Here is a 15,693-nt window from a genome sequence, read left to right as displayed (position 1 = left end):
CCGCTAATGGCATCACGCCTTAGTTGGGGACCTGTAACTGTCAGTTGCTATTAGCTTTCCGTTGAATCCAGGAAGTTGAGCAGGCTCTGACCACCCCGTCCCACCTGTTTCCACCCATCCATACTCGGTGTCTCCTTCATTAGCTCATCCCAGGCCTCTGCTTCTTGGTTCAGAAGTAGACTTCCTGCCTCAGTGGGCCTTTCAGAGCCAGGTGACTAGATGCAGAACAAAAACCATGACAGAACAAATGGGTCAGATGGTTGGACTTTATGAAAATAATGTTTAGTCTCCACATAAATATGCAGACTGCCTCCTACAGCATGAAGGGTAGGTCCATGTTCTTCTCGCCCGTACCCACGTAGATGTAGCCGTAGTTCTTGGAGCGGGGAGCATGGTAGAAGGTGAGGCCTGGCCAGAGCAGGCTGCGCAGCACCACCAGCCCGTTGCCCCTTTCCATCTGGATGCTCCAAGACCCTGGAGGGGACAGACAAGAGTTGAGACCTGGTGCTGAGGTGCCACTGTGTTCCTGGTTGCCAGTCATTGGCTGCTCGTTGTGGCACAGTGGGGGGATAAGATGACTCACCAGACATCAAGCTAGGACTCAGTGGCTCCTTTCCCTCACACTAGAGTAAACCCGCTGCACCGTGAGCTCTAAGATGTGAGACGGCCAGGGCCTCCCACCTCAGTGGTCTTCCTAACAGCTGGTAGGTGTAGCCATGTTTGAGAGGGGACATCAGCCCTTGAGTCTTCCCTGTGGTACTGCAGACACAGCTCAGACCAGGCCTAGCTGTGCAGCCAGAATGACTTGGCTGGAAGGGCCTGATCCAGCTCCAAGGGAGGGGGCCACTGTGTGGGAGGAAGGAGCCTGGGAAAATCGCCTCTGGATGCAGATCTGGGCTTCTATTCCCCTGCGCACCGAGGCCTCTCCCCCAAACCAGCCACAGCCCTGCTCTGGGCCCTGCCAGTAAGGCAAATAACTTTTGCAGGTTTTGGTGCAGGACCAACCAGTTATGCTCTGAGGGCTGTTCCAGAGCCTTCATCAGTTGCCAACTCGGCCGCTGCTGGCTCCCACCACACAAGCTTCCCGCAGCCTACCTCCAGCCATGGCCCACCCTGGTCACTCCACACCCAGCAGCTTCACAACTCGCTCCCCACCCTCTGGGGGCCACCCTGCATCCAGGAAGCTCATCCCTACATAGCTAGCTGCCTGCCCAGGTCAAAACCAGAGCTTTCTGAAAGCACGGGGGTCTGCTGCCCCTGGTCCTGACTCAGCCACGCACTGGACAGTGAGGTGAAGGCTACCCACCCTGTGAGGCTTGTCAGTGCTGCAGTCCACAGTGACACCATTAAGAAGGGATCAGAGCCAGGTGTGGTGGCGCACACATTTAATCCCAGCACTCGGGAGGCAGAAGCAGGTGGATCTCTGAGTTCCAGGCCAGCCTGCTCTACAAAGGACAGTCAGGGCTATTACACAGAGAAACCTTGTTGTGAAAAAAGGGGATCAGAACATCCTATGTGACAGACCCTGGCTGGTCAGCTCCTGGCTAACAGCTGTTCTCTGGGCACCTGAGAACCTTGGTGGCTTTCTTAGTCACAAGTCTCCAGAAAATATTGCTTGAGGGGACGGACATGAGGATGGAGTATGACAGAACAAAGTGTTCCAGGTCCGCTATGTTTGGTCCTTGATAACAGATCCAGGAATATACTGTTCTCTGGTGTTAGCTACCCTGCCAGGACCCAGATCTTCATGTGTACAGCTTTCTACAGAGACCTAGCCCCTCACTCTTGGAGCCCACAGCTACACAGGCTCCCCAAGATAAGCAAGACCAGACTGATTGCCCACCCAGGAAGGCTAGCTTGCAGTTTTTCTTGCCCAAGTGCTAGCCTAGAGAAAACAGCTTAGGGTCTGCCCGAACTCCACCACCACCAAATACTTCTCAGGTCACCCAGCCAACACATGGGACCCCTCACACCGGCATGTCTGCTCACCAGAAGCTGGAGTGAGTGTCCCAGGCCCAGAAACATGGGTAAACTGAGGAAGTTAAATACAGAACCAGAGGACAACAGGGCCAAGCATGCCAAAGAGTGATGGCTGAGTTGTAGTATGCCAGGGAGCAGCCTCCCGCACTCCTTTACATTCCTGTCACGCTCCTGTCCCTGGCTCAGGACACACATAGACGTCCTCTTCCCCCCCCCCATCAGTCTCTGTCTCTGTCTCTGTCTCTGCCTCCCTCCTTCCTTCTCTCTCCTCTCCTCTCTCTCTTTCCCCTTCCCCTCCCTCCCTCTCTGTCCTGTCTCTCCTTTCTCCTTTCTCTCTCTCTCTCTCTCTCTCTCTCTCTCTCTCTCTCTCTCTTATCTCTCCTCCCTCCCTCCCTCCCTCTCCCTCCCCTCCCCATCGCTCAGTGTGTCAGGAGACATGTAGCATGTACCTGACATTATCCCCTTCACCACTGTCTAAAGCACAAATATGAAAAAACTAGGCCCAGCGAGCTACAGTTGTCCTTTGAAGATAGGAAGCAGCCTGGTGGTGCGGTTCACAACCCGGAATCTCTTCCAAGTCTCCTCAGACCTGCCTTCCTGTCCTCCTTTCCAAAATACCTGTGCCCTGAGGCTGGGGAGAGGCGCAACCCTGAGACTCAGTAGCGGGCCCTGTACAAGGCAGAAGCTCCCAGGTTTCCCAATGCCAGGGTCTTACCCACCTCTCTGGTGTGGAACCCCAGGCTGGAGGGAAATGATCTTTACATCCTCCTGCCACCCAGGAAGAAAGGCTAACACAAAGGAGAGTGAGGGTCAGACTCAGATGGAGCTGTCAGGGGCGGCAAGTGGCCTAAGTCTCACTAACCAACGGGCAGGGAGGACTGAATAGAAGGCGCAACAGTTACGAGCACAGACTACTCTTTATTAATATTATTACTATTTATTCTTATTAATATTTATTATTGTTGTTGTTATTATTATTATTATTATTAGAGACAGGGTTTCTCTGTGTAGCCTTGGCTGTTCTGGACTCACTTTGTAGACCAGGTTGGCCTCGAACTCACAGAGATCCACCTGCCTCTGCCTCCCCAGTGCTGGGATTAAAGGTGTGCACTAACTACGCCCGGCCAACAGGCTGCTCTTTTAGAGGACCCAGGTTTGATTCCCAGCACCCACATGATGGCTTACAACCATCTGTGTTCCAAGGGATACAGTCTCTAACTGGCCTCCATGGGCATCAGGCATACACGTGCCATACAGATGTACATGCAAGCAAAATACTCACACATAAAATGAAATAAGGAAGATGACCACAGGTTCCTGGTGGGAGGCGCCACCATCCCCCTTACCTCAGGGTAGAATCACCCCTCCTAGAGGCTGTGGGTGGAGGAAAAAGATTGGAGGCAGCCTCCAGTATAAGTAAGCAACGGGTGGCAGGGCCCCTGATCACTTCTAAAAGATTTAGACAAGAAGAGGCATCTGCACACACATCTATAAGGTTGATACGCTCTAATCACCGGCTCTACAGCAGCTTTTAAAGGCCAAGTCCCAGGCTGCGGGCCTCTTGCTGCCCTCTGCTGCCCAAACTGGGCATTGCACCGAGTGCTCGTTTTTGGACCCTCCCTGCCAGCTCCGCCCCCACCGCCAGCTGCCTCTTCTGAGAGCGCAGTCCTCTCTGCTCCTGACACCTTTCCAGTATAACTTCCGTTTCTCATCCTGCCTCAATTGCTCTCAAACCTTCCTGACACAGGAGAGTTGTCTTTCTCTTGTGGGTTTGGCGCACAGCAGCTGCTCCACGCTCTGCAGACAGAGTGAAAGGTTAAGGAGTATTGAATGGCAGATTACCACTGAGGAATCTGGCTGCCTGACCCATTGCTCCACCTCTCTTCCAGGTGCAAGCCAAACCCCACCCCTCTAGACAGGCGTGGTGTCCCAGGGGACTCCTCCGAGCGTTCTTGTCCCCACTCTGCAGCCTGGTCATCCACTACCATCTGCCAGGCAGCAGAGGCACCTAGCAGCTCATTCACGTCTCTCGCTAGAAGAGCATCTGGAAGGGAAACAGTTGTGTCTGAAAAGGGAGCTCCATCCCAGTCCTACTCAGCCTCCTTCTGTCGCCAACTGGTCCCAGAAGCCACCTACACACCCCTGTAAGCCCACACTCAGGGTGACTTGGCTCGGGTGCCCCCATGTGGTGGAACCCTAGCACTGCAGTGGCCCTTAGACCACCTGAGGGCTTGCTTGCCCTTCTCTGGCCGCCTGTGCTGGTTGCCTTATGATGACAGGCCTTCCTTCAAACCTGCAGCTTCTCCTACCAACGCTTTCCAAGAATTCCTGGGCCTGGGTGTGTCACCACCACCCGGCTTTTCTACACACACACACACACACACACACACACACAACACACACACACACACGTATGTATATGTATATGTATGTATATAAAATCTCCGGGTGTGGCGCACACCTCTAATCCCAGCTCTTGTGGGGGCAGAGGCAGGTGGATCTCTGTGAGTTCGAGGCCAGCCTGGTCTACAAAGTGAGTCCAGGACAGCCAAGGATACACAGAGAAACCCTGTCTCAAAGTATAAACAAACAAAAAAAAGTGTGTGTGTGTATTTTAAAACCTCTGACCTCTTATACATGCAAATCAGGGCTTTTGGCTGGGTAGGATGGCCCATGCCTTTAATGCCAGGACTCAGGAAGCAGAGGCAGGCAAATCTCTATAAATTCAAGGCCAGCCTAATCTACGGAGTGAGTTCCAGGATAGCTAGGGCTACAGGGAGAAACCCTGTCTCCCCCCCCCCCCCCGACAACAACAACAACAAAACCAAGAATAGCAAATAAGAATGATGATGACTATGAAATAAAATGAGGGCTTCATGTAGCTGAGGCTGGCCTGGCATTTACTGTGTGCCCAGTCATGACATTAAACTTCTGATCTTCCTGCTACATAATGACACTTTGTCTCAAAGAAGAGGAGGAGGAGAATGCTTGTCACCAGAGATGGGTTGGATTGAAGGAAAGAACTATGGGGTTATGTCATCAAAGGACACAGGAAATAGAATAGGAGGAGATAGGAGGAATAAATTTAAGATGTCTATTATAAAACATGGTAACCATAGTTGATGAATATATATAGATAGATACATTCATATGTATATACATATGTGTATGTGTATATAGATATGTGTGTGGGGTATACACAGCTATATAAATACAGATACATCTCAGACAGGGCTGTGCACTGAGGTCCAGGTGTCTGAGTCCAGGGATTACAGGTCTGCACCACCACAGTTGGCTTTATATTATACTCCTGGGAAATCAGTGATAGCAGACAACTGTGCTCCTTGGGGAAAAAAAGAACTATCTGGGGCCTAGAGAGATGGCTCAGCAGTTAAAGGCACTGGCTGCTCTTCCAGAGGTCCTGAGTTCAATTCCCAACACCTATCTGGCAGCTCACGACCATCTGTAATGGAATTTGATTCCTTCTTCTGATGTACACAAAAATAAAGCACTCATATACATAAAATAAACATTTAAAGAAAACTATCTGAAGCAATGCATCTGTTAGTCAGCTAGACTGAACTATTTTACAATGTATATATACTTTAAAACATCATAGTGTTCATGATATATATAATTCTATCCATTAAAGAAAAGAAAATTGAGGTCTTTTTGTTTGTTTGTTTTTGGAGACAGGGTTTCTCTGTGTAGCCTTGGCTGTCCTGGACTCACTTTGTAGACCAGGCTGGCCTCGAACTTACAGTGATCCGCCTGCCTCTGCCTCCTGAGTGCTGGGATTAAAGGCATGTGCCATCAGCTAAGCCTGGCCACCTGAGTCAGATCCCTGTCGCCCACAGGGTGGAAAGAGAGAACTGTCCTCCAGGCTCCATGCACGTGCTATGACTTACACATACAAATAAATCCACCAAAAATCTTTGACTTAAAAATAGCCAGGCGTGGTGGTGCACACCTGTAATCCCAGCACTCAGGAGGCAGAGGCAGGCAGTCTCTGTGAGTTCAAGGCCAGCCTGGTCTACAGAGTGAGTCCAGGACAGCCAAGGAACACAGAGAAACCCTGTCTCGAAAAACCAAACCAAGCAAGCAGAAAGCTAGAGCACATTAAAAATTGGTTGGAATAAGGCTCAGGAGTTCACTAAAAATAACAATCTACGGCTGGGCGGTGGTGGTGCACGCCTTTAATCCCAGCACTTGGGAGGAAGAGGCAGGTGGATCTCCATGAGTTCAAGGCCAGCCTGGTCTACAGAGTGAGTTCCAGGACAGCCAGAGCTGTTATACAGAGAAACCCTGTCTAGAAAAACCAACCAACCAAACAAACAAAAACAATCTGCTAACACCTCAAGAGGCACTGAGCTACTTACTTCCCTCCTGCCCACCGGGCAACGGAAGTGGAATGTACAAGACCAGGCTCTGGGGAAGCCGCACCTTCAAGAGGTCACTGGTGAGCTACCTGTGCCTGCCCAGGTTCTCAGTCCCAGCCTTCGAGAAGGAAGGTGGGTGGGCTGGCCTGCTGCTCTGCCCTGAAGGTCAACCCCACATCTCAAAGAGAAATGGCTTATTACCTTTGGGGATGTCATACTCCAAGGAGTCCAGGAAATCCAGAGATGGGTCCAAGTTTGACTTCTCAAGCAAGGTCTTGTTCTTCAAATCAATAGCCTCCCTGAAGTGGAAATAGGAGCTCAGCTTCTTGATCTCAGACATGGGCAGGCCTGGGAAGAGGAGGCCGGGAACAGTTAACCCAAAGGCTCCCCTCTATCTGCACCGCCACCAAGGGAGCCGGCAGCTGTCCATCAGACAGATAACCCAAGCCAGAGAGCAGAGCACATCCCCTCAGCCCCTGCTTGACCCCAGCCCATGAAAACTCAAGCCGCCATAGACACTTCTGCCCCTCAGGGTCCAGGGACTGTTAATCTGTCCCCGCTGTGCTGTTTAGTTTTAACTGTCAACTTGACATAACTTTGTCACTTGGGGAAAGAGGATTTTTTCACTTTTTTTTTTTTTTTAATATTTTGGGGACAGTCACACTACATAGCTCTGGCTAGGCTTGAACTTACAAAGTGTTCCTCTTACTTTCTGTTTTTCTGTATTCCCTAAGCCAAAATATGTATTCACTAAAAAAGAATACATGTTTTAGAATCTATTCCTAAGGAAAAAATGTCTCTGCCTCTAGAGTGCTGGGGTTAAAAGCATGAGCCACAATGCCCAACCTGGGAAGGTCTTAATAAAGAATTATCTAGCAGTGGCTCTCAGCCTGTGGGTTGAGAGTCCTTTGAGATTTAATGACCCTTTCAGAAGGTCACATAGCAGACATCCTAGATATTTACAATACAATTCACAACAGTAGCAAAATTATAGTTATGAAGTAGCAACAAAAAAAATTTTTATGGAATTGAGTCACCACACCATGAGGAACTGTTAAAGGGTCACAGCATTAGAAAGGTTGAGAAGCACTGACCTCGAGCAGGTTACAACGGGCATGTCTATGGGGGGAATTATATTCAGTGTAAGCTGATGTGGAAAGACCCAGCACACTGTGGGCAGCACCATTCCCTAGGCAGAGGTCCCGAGCTGTAGGAGAACAAAGAAAGCTAGCCAAGCACAGTACAGGCAAGCGAGGAGGTGTGTTTGTTTGTACTCGTTCCCCTCTGCTCCTAACTGACGTGACTAGCTGTCTCAAGCCCCTGCCACGATTGGCTGTGCTTCTTTCTGTCAGCAATAGAATGAAGTGAGGGCACCAACCAACAGCAGCAAACCAGCAGGCCCACCCTCCCCAGGGCTGCAGACACAGCCATTCTTCTCCAAGAGGGGCAGAGCCCCTGGTCTTCCACATCACAGTCAACAGAACCTTAGTATCTCCTGCTCTGAGAAGATCCACACAGAACGCACCTTCAAAGGTCCGATTGACCTGGGCGACTCCAAAAGGGGTCTTGAAGAAGGCGCCTCGGGGGATGATGGCCACAGCTTTGTCGATCTGGTCAATGATGGACACCAAGCGAGTCTCTTCCTTGATTTGGACCTGAGGAGACAGAAGAGGAGCATCCTGCCAGGGCACTGTGGCTGCTCATCCCAAGTACAAAAATGGAACTCTGTGTTTTCCACACCAGAGGGGCCTGGGACCTGGTTGTGCTGAGTAAGCATTTCTTTCTCCCCACCCAACCCCCATGTGTGTGTGTGGGGGTGTGGTATGTTGTGTGTGTGTGTGGTGTGTGTGTGTGTGGTGTGTATGTGTGAGTGTGTGTGTATGTGGTATGTATATGTGTGCGGAGTATGTGTGTGTATGTGGTGTGTATATATGTGTGTGCGTGTGCAAGATGTGTGCAGGCTGTGTGTGTATGTGGTATGTATATGTGTGCAGGGTGTGTGTGTATGTGGTGTGTATATATGTATGTGTGTTTGTGGTGTGTGCAAGGTGTGTGTGTGTGTGGTATGTATATGTGTGTGGGGTATGTGTGTGTGTGGTGGTGTGTATATGTGTGGGAGGTGTATGTGGTATGTATATGTGTGGGAGGTGTATGTGGTGTGTATATTGTGGTGTGTGTGTGGTGTGTGTGTGGTGTGTATGTGTGTGTGGTGGGGGGGTGTGTATGTGTGTGTTGTGTGTGTATGTGGATGTGGTATGTATATGTGTGTGGGGTACATGTGTATATGTGGGGGGTATATGCGGTGTGTATATGTGTGGTGTGTGTGTGTGTGTGTGTGTGTGTGTGTGTGTGTGTGTGTGTAGATGGTGCAGTGAAAGTGCTTGCAAGCCTGATCATCTGCACCAGGAACATGTAAAATGCTGGCCACCTGGATACAGTGGCACACATCTGTGCTCCAGCAAAGACAGAACTTGCCAGAAGCTCAAGAGACAGCTGGGCTAGAGCAAATAACACAGCAACAGAAACAATAGAGACTTGCCTTTAAAAAATAAAAGTGAACTGGGCATGGTGGCACACGCCTGTAATCCCAGCACTTAGGAGGCAGAAGCAGGTGAACTCTCTGAGTTCGAGGCCAGCCTCGTCCACAAAGCAAGTCCAGGACAGCCAAGGCTACACAGAGGAAGCTGTGTCTCAGAAGATAAAAGATTAAAAAAAAAAAAAAAGATGGAAGGTTGAGAGCACTGGCTGTTCTACCAGAGGACCAGGATCCGATTCCCAGAGCTCTAGTTCCAGGGGTCTGACAGCCTGCCTATCAGATGCACAGACCTTACACTAAAGCAAAACACCCACACACATAAAATACATTGATTTATTTGTTTGTTTATTTGTTATTCAAGACAGGGTTTCTCTGTGCAGTCTTGGCTGTCCTGGACTCCCTTTATAGACCAGGCTGGACTTGAACTCACAGAGATCCACCTGCCTCTGCCTCCCAAGCGCTGGGATTAAAGGTGTGTGCCACCACACCTGGCTAGAAGCACCCTTCTTTAGGCTTGACATCACCAAGCATTTCCCCATAAGGTTATTAAACCTTACACAGGTGCTATTCCACTGCAGTTCACATCAGGGCCAGCAGTAAGGACGGGAGCGGGTGGGGAGGCAAGCGGTGCTGGATGCGGAGACCTGTGCACAGAGGTATCTGAAGTCACAGAGCTGCCTGTCGCGTGCCTGACAAAGGGAACTAATGTTCAGATCGTCCCTGGCCCAGGTGTGAGTGACCTCAGTGACTCAGCACACGCCTGCAAGAATAAGCACAGCTGTCCTAGCCATCCAGAAAGAGAACCTCGGGGCAAGACTGAGCGTGTATCCAGTGTGGCTGCCACCGAGGGTCCATAGCCTAGACACAGACTTTCAGCATCACCCACGCTCAAAGGCAAGGCTGGGGTCTGAATTCCTGTTTGGCTTCGCTTCAGAACGTGGGCTCCCAACTTGTTGACCCAGTGGCATTTCTAGGAACTGGCCCTTTAGATAGAGTGCACACGTTGGAAATGACGTCGGTCCAAGGCCACTTGGCACGACCCGTTTGTCAGGGCTCAGGCCTGGAAGCTACTTCCCATGAGTCAGATGTTGTTTAAACACAGGTGCATTCACACATTGGCACAAACCCCGGGGTGGCTGGTGGGAGTGAAAGGTCTCTGAAAGATAAGGGCTCATCAAAAAGAGCAGCATACAGGGCCGGGGACACGCCACACTGGGTCTCCTGGAACTCGAGCTATAGCTAGTTATGGGCCACCATGTGGGTGCTTAGGCTGAGCAGGCCCTCTACAGAACAAGTGCTTCTAACAACTGAGCCAACTTTATAGGCCCACACCGCCATTTTTTCAATTTTGTCTAAAAGGAAAAAAAAAAAAGCATATATAGGTGGCGCGGGGCTGGGGGGATGGGTTACTTGGCACTGGTGTCTGGAAATAGCATCCCAGTCTTTAAAATGGAGTGAGATCCCGGGCCGGGTTGGGGGGTCGGGGGAGGGCAGGGGCTTCATGGGAAAATGCAGGCTTGTGCTGCGGGGCCCAAGCCTGTGCCCCTTGAGCTCCTGGAGGGCAGTGAGGCTGCTGATGCAAAGAAGATTCTGACTAGGCAGGGACAGGTGCTAAACAGGTACACAGTGTTCCTGAGAAAAAGGGTTTCCCTGGCCTGCAGGCAGGGGAGAACTGAAATTGTATTGCGTTTCTTGCCTGCGCCTGTGACTCAGGAACCGTGTGATGTATTATCTAGTAAAATTAAGATTAATCCAGAAAGCTGGCCAGATGGCTGTGTGGGCAATGGTACTTGCCACCAGGCCTAATGACTGGCCTCAAGCTTTGGAACTTAATACAGAAGAGAGAACTGACTCGCACAGGTTGTCCTTTGACCTCCATGGGAGAGCCTGACGCCTCACAAAAAATAAGCGAGTCAATGGCAGAGTGGTTTGCCTGGAATGCATAGTCTCATTTGGGAGGCAGAGGCACAAGGATCTCCATGAGTTCGAGGCCAGCCTGATCTGTAGAGTGAGTTCCAGGATAACCAGGGCTACACTGAGAAACCCTGTCTCAAAAAAACCAAAATAATAATAATTAATAATGATGATGATGACATCCACCTGTATACACATTCCCGCTCCTCGGGACATAGCTCGGGGAGCCCTCTCTCCAGCCCCATGTGAAGGCAAGCTTTACAAGAGCTGCCCCGCCCCCACTCTCTCTGCTCTGCCCCTCAGGTCTAAGCTCCAGGGTCCTTTTCTCCTGGATGGCAACGCACCACCTTCGCAGAGCCATCAGGACTGGCACAGGTGCAGCAGCAGTGCCCCTGCCACCCTAGGGGTTCAGTGCACCCTGGGCAGCAGCGATGGTCATGACAATAGATAATCACAGCGGGACTTGCTCTTGTTTCTACTGGGCTGGAATCCTGTTCTTTTTATGTGTATGGGTGTTTTGCTTGCACCAGTTGCGTGCCTGGTGCCCACAGAAGTCAGAAAAGGACACCGGATTCCTTGGAACTGGAGTTACAGACAGTTGTATAAGCTTCCATATGGGCCAGGAGGTGGTGGCGCACGCCTTTAATCCCAGCACTCGGGAGGCAGAGGCAAGTGTATCCCTGTGAGTTCGAGGGTAGCCTGGTCTACAATGTGAGTCCAGGGCAGGCAAGGCTACACAGAGACCCTGTCTCAAAAAACAAAAAAACAAAAAAAAAAAAACAACAAAAGAAAAAACCCCAAAATCTTCCATATGGATGCTGGGAGTGGAAACAGATCCTCTGAAAGGGCAACCAGTGCTCTTAGCCACTGAGCTGTCTCTCCGGCCCTGAAACCTGTTTCTTGTGTTAATTTAGTTGGGTTCGGCTTGTGGGGCTGCGGGTTTCTAGGGCATTGCCCGTGGTGCTCGCTCACACATCCTCCCATTGTGTGACCCTTGGCCATGACTGACACTTGTTCGTCTCCTCCCAGCAGCCCCCGAGGCCCTGCACTTACCACCACTTCCTCATCAAAGACCTTCTCCCCATCGGTCATCTTCTGCAGCTCCGTGTGTTCGTACTCATGTGAGGGATCCCCCATGAAGCGGCCGTTCACCACAGCAATCTGTGTCGCCATCTCCTCTGTGGCAGGAGGCAGGAGGCTCCACTCTGTGCAGTTCAGGCTGCCAACAACATCTGCATCACCCTGGACTCCAATTCCCCTCGCGCCTTGCACCCTTCTCCCACCGCCTTCCCTTCTCACAGCGTCAGGCAGCCAAGAGCTTTGAAAACACCTTCATCTTAGGACCCTTCAAAGTGTGTGCACTGTGGTCCACCCTAACATTTGATATACACTCAGTTTGATGCACTTTTCACCTGCTTTAAAATATTTTATTTTCGCTGGGCGTGGTAGAGCACGCCTTGAAGCCCAGCACTCAGGGAGACAGCGGCAGGTAGATCACTATGAGTTCGAGGCCAGCCTGGTCTGCAAAGAAGTGAGTCCAGGGCAGCCAAGGCTACACAGTGAAAGCCTGTCTCGAAACACACATCCGTCTACATGTTGCCCATGCTGGTCTTGAACTTGTGTACTCTGCCTCATCAGCCAGAGTAACTGACACTGTAGCAGGGTGCGTGTCACCTCATCCAGCCAACGCTGTCTCCTGGGTACCCAAGCGTGCTGGTTTGGAGGCCAGTGTTTAGTCTAATAAAGTGACAGTTACTCACGTAGTAAATAGGAAAGGTCCAAGTTCCTAGGATGCGCCAACTTCAGAGAGAGGGTAGCAGCCAAACCCTCCGCCACCAGCAGAAAAGCCTGGCGTGCAACCAGAATTCATTTATTTGCTTAATTAATTTTCAAGTCGAACCATGAAGAGCTTTAATGTTTAGCTGCTCCATCCTCGGCTGCTTATGAAGTCGAAGGCCACTCTGACCTCCATGACACCTTGTTTATCAAAGGACTTACAATGAGCCTGTGGCAAGTGTCCTAGTTAGGGTCACTACAGCTGCGATGAACCACCTTCACGTGCTCCGTAACAGTCTCTTTCCAACCGCCTCCATCTCCTCGGCTGTTTTCCCCTTCCAAATCCTTGCCCCCGCACACTGCAGAGGCGCCTGGATGCTCACCACACACACAGGCGAGTGGACCATCTGCCCATCAGATCTGAGCATGCTCTTGCTTATACCCCACGGGCGCCCCCTGCTGGCCTATGGACAGAGTTCCCACTCTTGACTTCTCCAGTCAAGCTCCCTTCCCACCCCAACACTCGAAGCCTCTGGGCAGCGCGCAGGAGGTTCCTCTCGCTGGTAGCTGCAGGGAAGCGCTCATTTTTTAGAGCCCAGAGCAATGGCTCTCTGGTCACACTTACTTAGTTTATGTACACCTGGGATAACATTTTTTGAGACAGGGTTCTTCAATTTTTAAAATTTTCTTTTGTGTGTATGGGTGTTTTGCCTGCATGTATGTACACGCACCTCATGTGGTCCGTGCCCTAAGAGGTCAGAAGAGCGCGCTGGATGCCTTGGGACTGGCGTTACAGATGGTTCTGAACCTCCATATGGGTGTTAGGGATCGAACCCCAATTGTCCAGAAGAGTAGCTAGTGCCATCTCTCCAGCCCCAACACAGCTTGTAGCCCAGGCTGGCTTCAAGCTCCTTGTGTATCTGAGGTTAACCTCGAACCTCTGATCCCCAGATACCCGCAGCGTGAGTCCTTTGTAACGCGGTAGGTTCCCCCTCGTCCTGGGGAACTCAGAACGAGGCTGCCGTGGGCCTATGTGGCAGAGCCTTACACACTGCAGAATTCCCTCCAGATCTTTCCCTACTTCACAAGTCTTATGCTTCCAAGAGCACCTCCCGCTGAAGAGCCCACGGCTCTAGTACAAGCCCCAGAGCGAATGACTTCTCCAAGACAACCCAGCCCACCGCTGGAACCTAAATTCTATACCGGGCCGCCTTCTCTAGGACTTCTCACTGTGCGCCTGCTCAGTTGAGCCCTCTGAAACATGCGTCTACACCAGTTTTTCTTGCTCCTTTAAGCTGACAACGTTGCCTCTCTGGACTCTGTCTAGCCACTTTCCCATCCCGTCAGAATCCACAAGACCCTCGCGATTCTGTGACATCCCACTCCCCAAGCTCTTCAACTGTCCGTTTCCTTCCTCAAGCCCAGAGCTTCCTGCTCAGGTCCTGTCCGCCCACCTCTTCCAGGCGTAGCTGCACCCACCACCCTAGGGTGTCCTCCTGCAGCCTCGCATGCCACAGGGTAGCCTCACCTGTAGAGCGTCTTGCGTGGCGCAAGCTGGTCCTCACTCAGACCCTGTGCGATGTAGTAATCAGCGACAAGGCCGAGAATGCGGCCCCAGAAAAGGACCCGAGCGAAGCGGTAATCACGCTTAACCAGCATAAGGGACGTAAGCAGCGAGGCCCGACGGTCTGGGCTAAGTCCCTGTCCACTACCAGACGCCAGCTCCAGCGACAACAAGAGGCTGTCGGCATCCATAAGGCCAGCCTCTCTCTTGCAGGCTAGTCCGCCGGTTAGGAGCCGTCTCCATGGAGACGCTGAGCCCCACCCCTCAGAAAAGCAGGAAAGAAAACCCCACCCACTGGACCGCCTATCTCCCGCCCTTTCCTGGAGCCCGGGAATATGCCAACCCTTCCCTGCAGTCCAGACTCCTGCCTTCTGTGTTGCAGCGCGCCCGCACGGCTCCATATAGGCACTCCACTTTAAATCCTCCACTTCTGCCCTAGAGGGACTTGGGAAGAAAACAAAGCCCCAACAAGGGCACTAGCTGTATTATTTCAGCCCGGGGAATATCACCGGAAGCTAGGTGTCACTAAGTAGGCTCTACCCATCCGTCCTTTCCAGCTTTCACCTGAGAGCTCTGTGCTTAACTCCAGGACTAAATGATTAGACAATGAAGTAAAATACGGGGCCACTCCTTGGAAAAGGATGTAAAGGGTGACATTCTCCAGAGGTTGGTGGAAAAAGACGCCACTGCTAGACCATACGTGCCTGCCAGCTACACCATGCATAGAACCTTGGGCCCCACGACTGTTCAGACTGAAATGGTAGCAAGAGACAAAAAGCCACAGCCACACTGTCCACAGACTAACCTAACCACTGCTACGTCACATCCACTATTGCAGTCCCCAAAGACGAAGTCCTCCTCAGGCTTGTTTCAGGAAAGCTGGGTTTGCTACAGACTGACCTTTTTATCTCTGGATTCCTCTGGGAAAGACTCATCAAGTCAAAATGCTGGGGACCTCCACGCCAAACCCATAGGGAAATTGTCTAAATAGCTCAGATAATTACTTTGTTTCCATTGCCTGGGCTTTGCTCACCATGGCTTTTCTTTTCTTTCTTTCTTGAGACAAGGTTTCATCGCGTAGCCCTGGCTGTCCTGGACTCACTATGTAGACCAGACTGGCCTGGAACTCACAGCGATCCACCTGCCTCTGTCTCCCAAAGGCTGAGATTAAAGGCATGCGCCACCACACCCAGCTTCTTTTTTGGTTTTTAGAAAGAGGGTTTCTCTGTGTAGCCTTGGCTGCCCTGGACTCATTTCACAGACCAGGCTGGCCTTCAACTCACATCCATGTACCTGCCTGTGTGCCACCTTGCTCGGCTTCATCACGGTTTATTAAATGAGCATCTGAGAGCTGACCTAATCATCTCTTTATTTCAAAATGATGTATAGCCCCCATTCACAAGTCCCCGCTCTCTGTCAGAGCCCCTCCACCATTCCCTGCCCTGCTTTGACACTATGACCCAACTCTTCTGTAAAGTGCTATCAGACCCAAAACAACCAGCAGTCTGGCTGAGAGGAGACTTCAGGTGAGCTCAGCCCCGAAC

General features: G+C 51.2%; 1 protein-coding gene across 1 annotated transcript; it reads right to left on the bottom strand.

Annotated features, from left to right (window-relative positions):
- Positions 1-248: 248 nt before the first annotated feature.
- RSPH9 (radial spoke head component 9) lies at positions 249-14,374 on the bottom strand. The gene is made up of 5 exons (XM_084755173.1): positions 14,114-14,374; positions 11,863-12,028; positions 7,885-8,014; positions 6,561-6,707; positions 249-474 (listed from the first exon to the last, which is right to left on the bottom strand). Exons 1-5 carry the CDS (start codon positions 14,338-14,340, stop codon positions 314-316), a joined length of 831 nt encoding a protein of 276 aa, XP_084611299.1. The 5' UTR covers positions 14,341-14,374; the 3' UTR covers positions 249-313.
- Between the last annotated feature and the right edge of the window lie 1,319 nt (positions 14,375-15,693).

The sequence above is a fragment of the Acomys minous genome (genome assembly GCF_964271855.1).
Source record: "Acomys minous genome assembly, chromosome: 13".
Lineage (NCBI taxonomy): Eukaryota > Metazoa > Chordata > Mammalia > Rodentia > Muridae > Acomys > Acomys minous.
The sequence above is the reverse complement of the archived record's forward strand: the minus strand, read 5'-3'. Positions and strand labels throughout refer to the sequence as shown.

Bases quoted from the DNA above. Each gene is read 5' to 3' on its own strand.
- RSPH9 (XM_084755173.1), bottom strand. From the start codon at position 14,340: ATGGATGCCGACAGCCTCTTGTTGTCGCTGGAGCTGGCGTCTGGTAGT. The intron at 12,029-14,113 runs GTGAGGCTACCC...TGTTGTTGGCAG, and splicing joins CCACGCAAGACGCTCTACAG to CCTGAACTGCACAGAGTGGA. The intron at 8,015-11,862 runs GTAAGTGCAGGG...CTGTCTCCTCAG, and splicing joins TCTTTGATGAGGAAGTGGTG to GTCCAAATCAAGGAAGAGAC.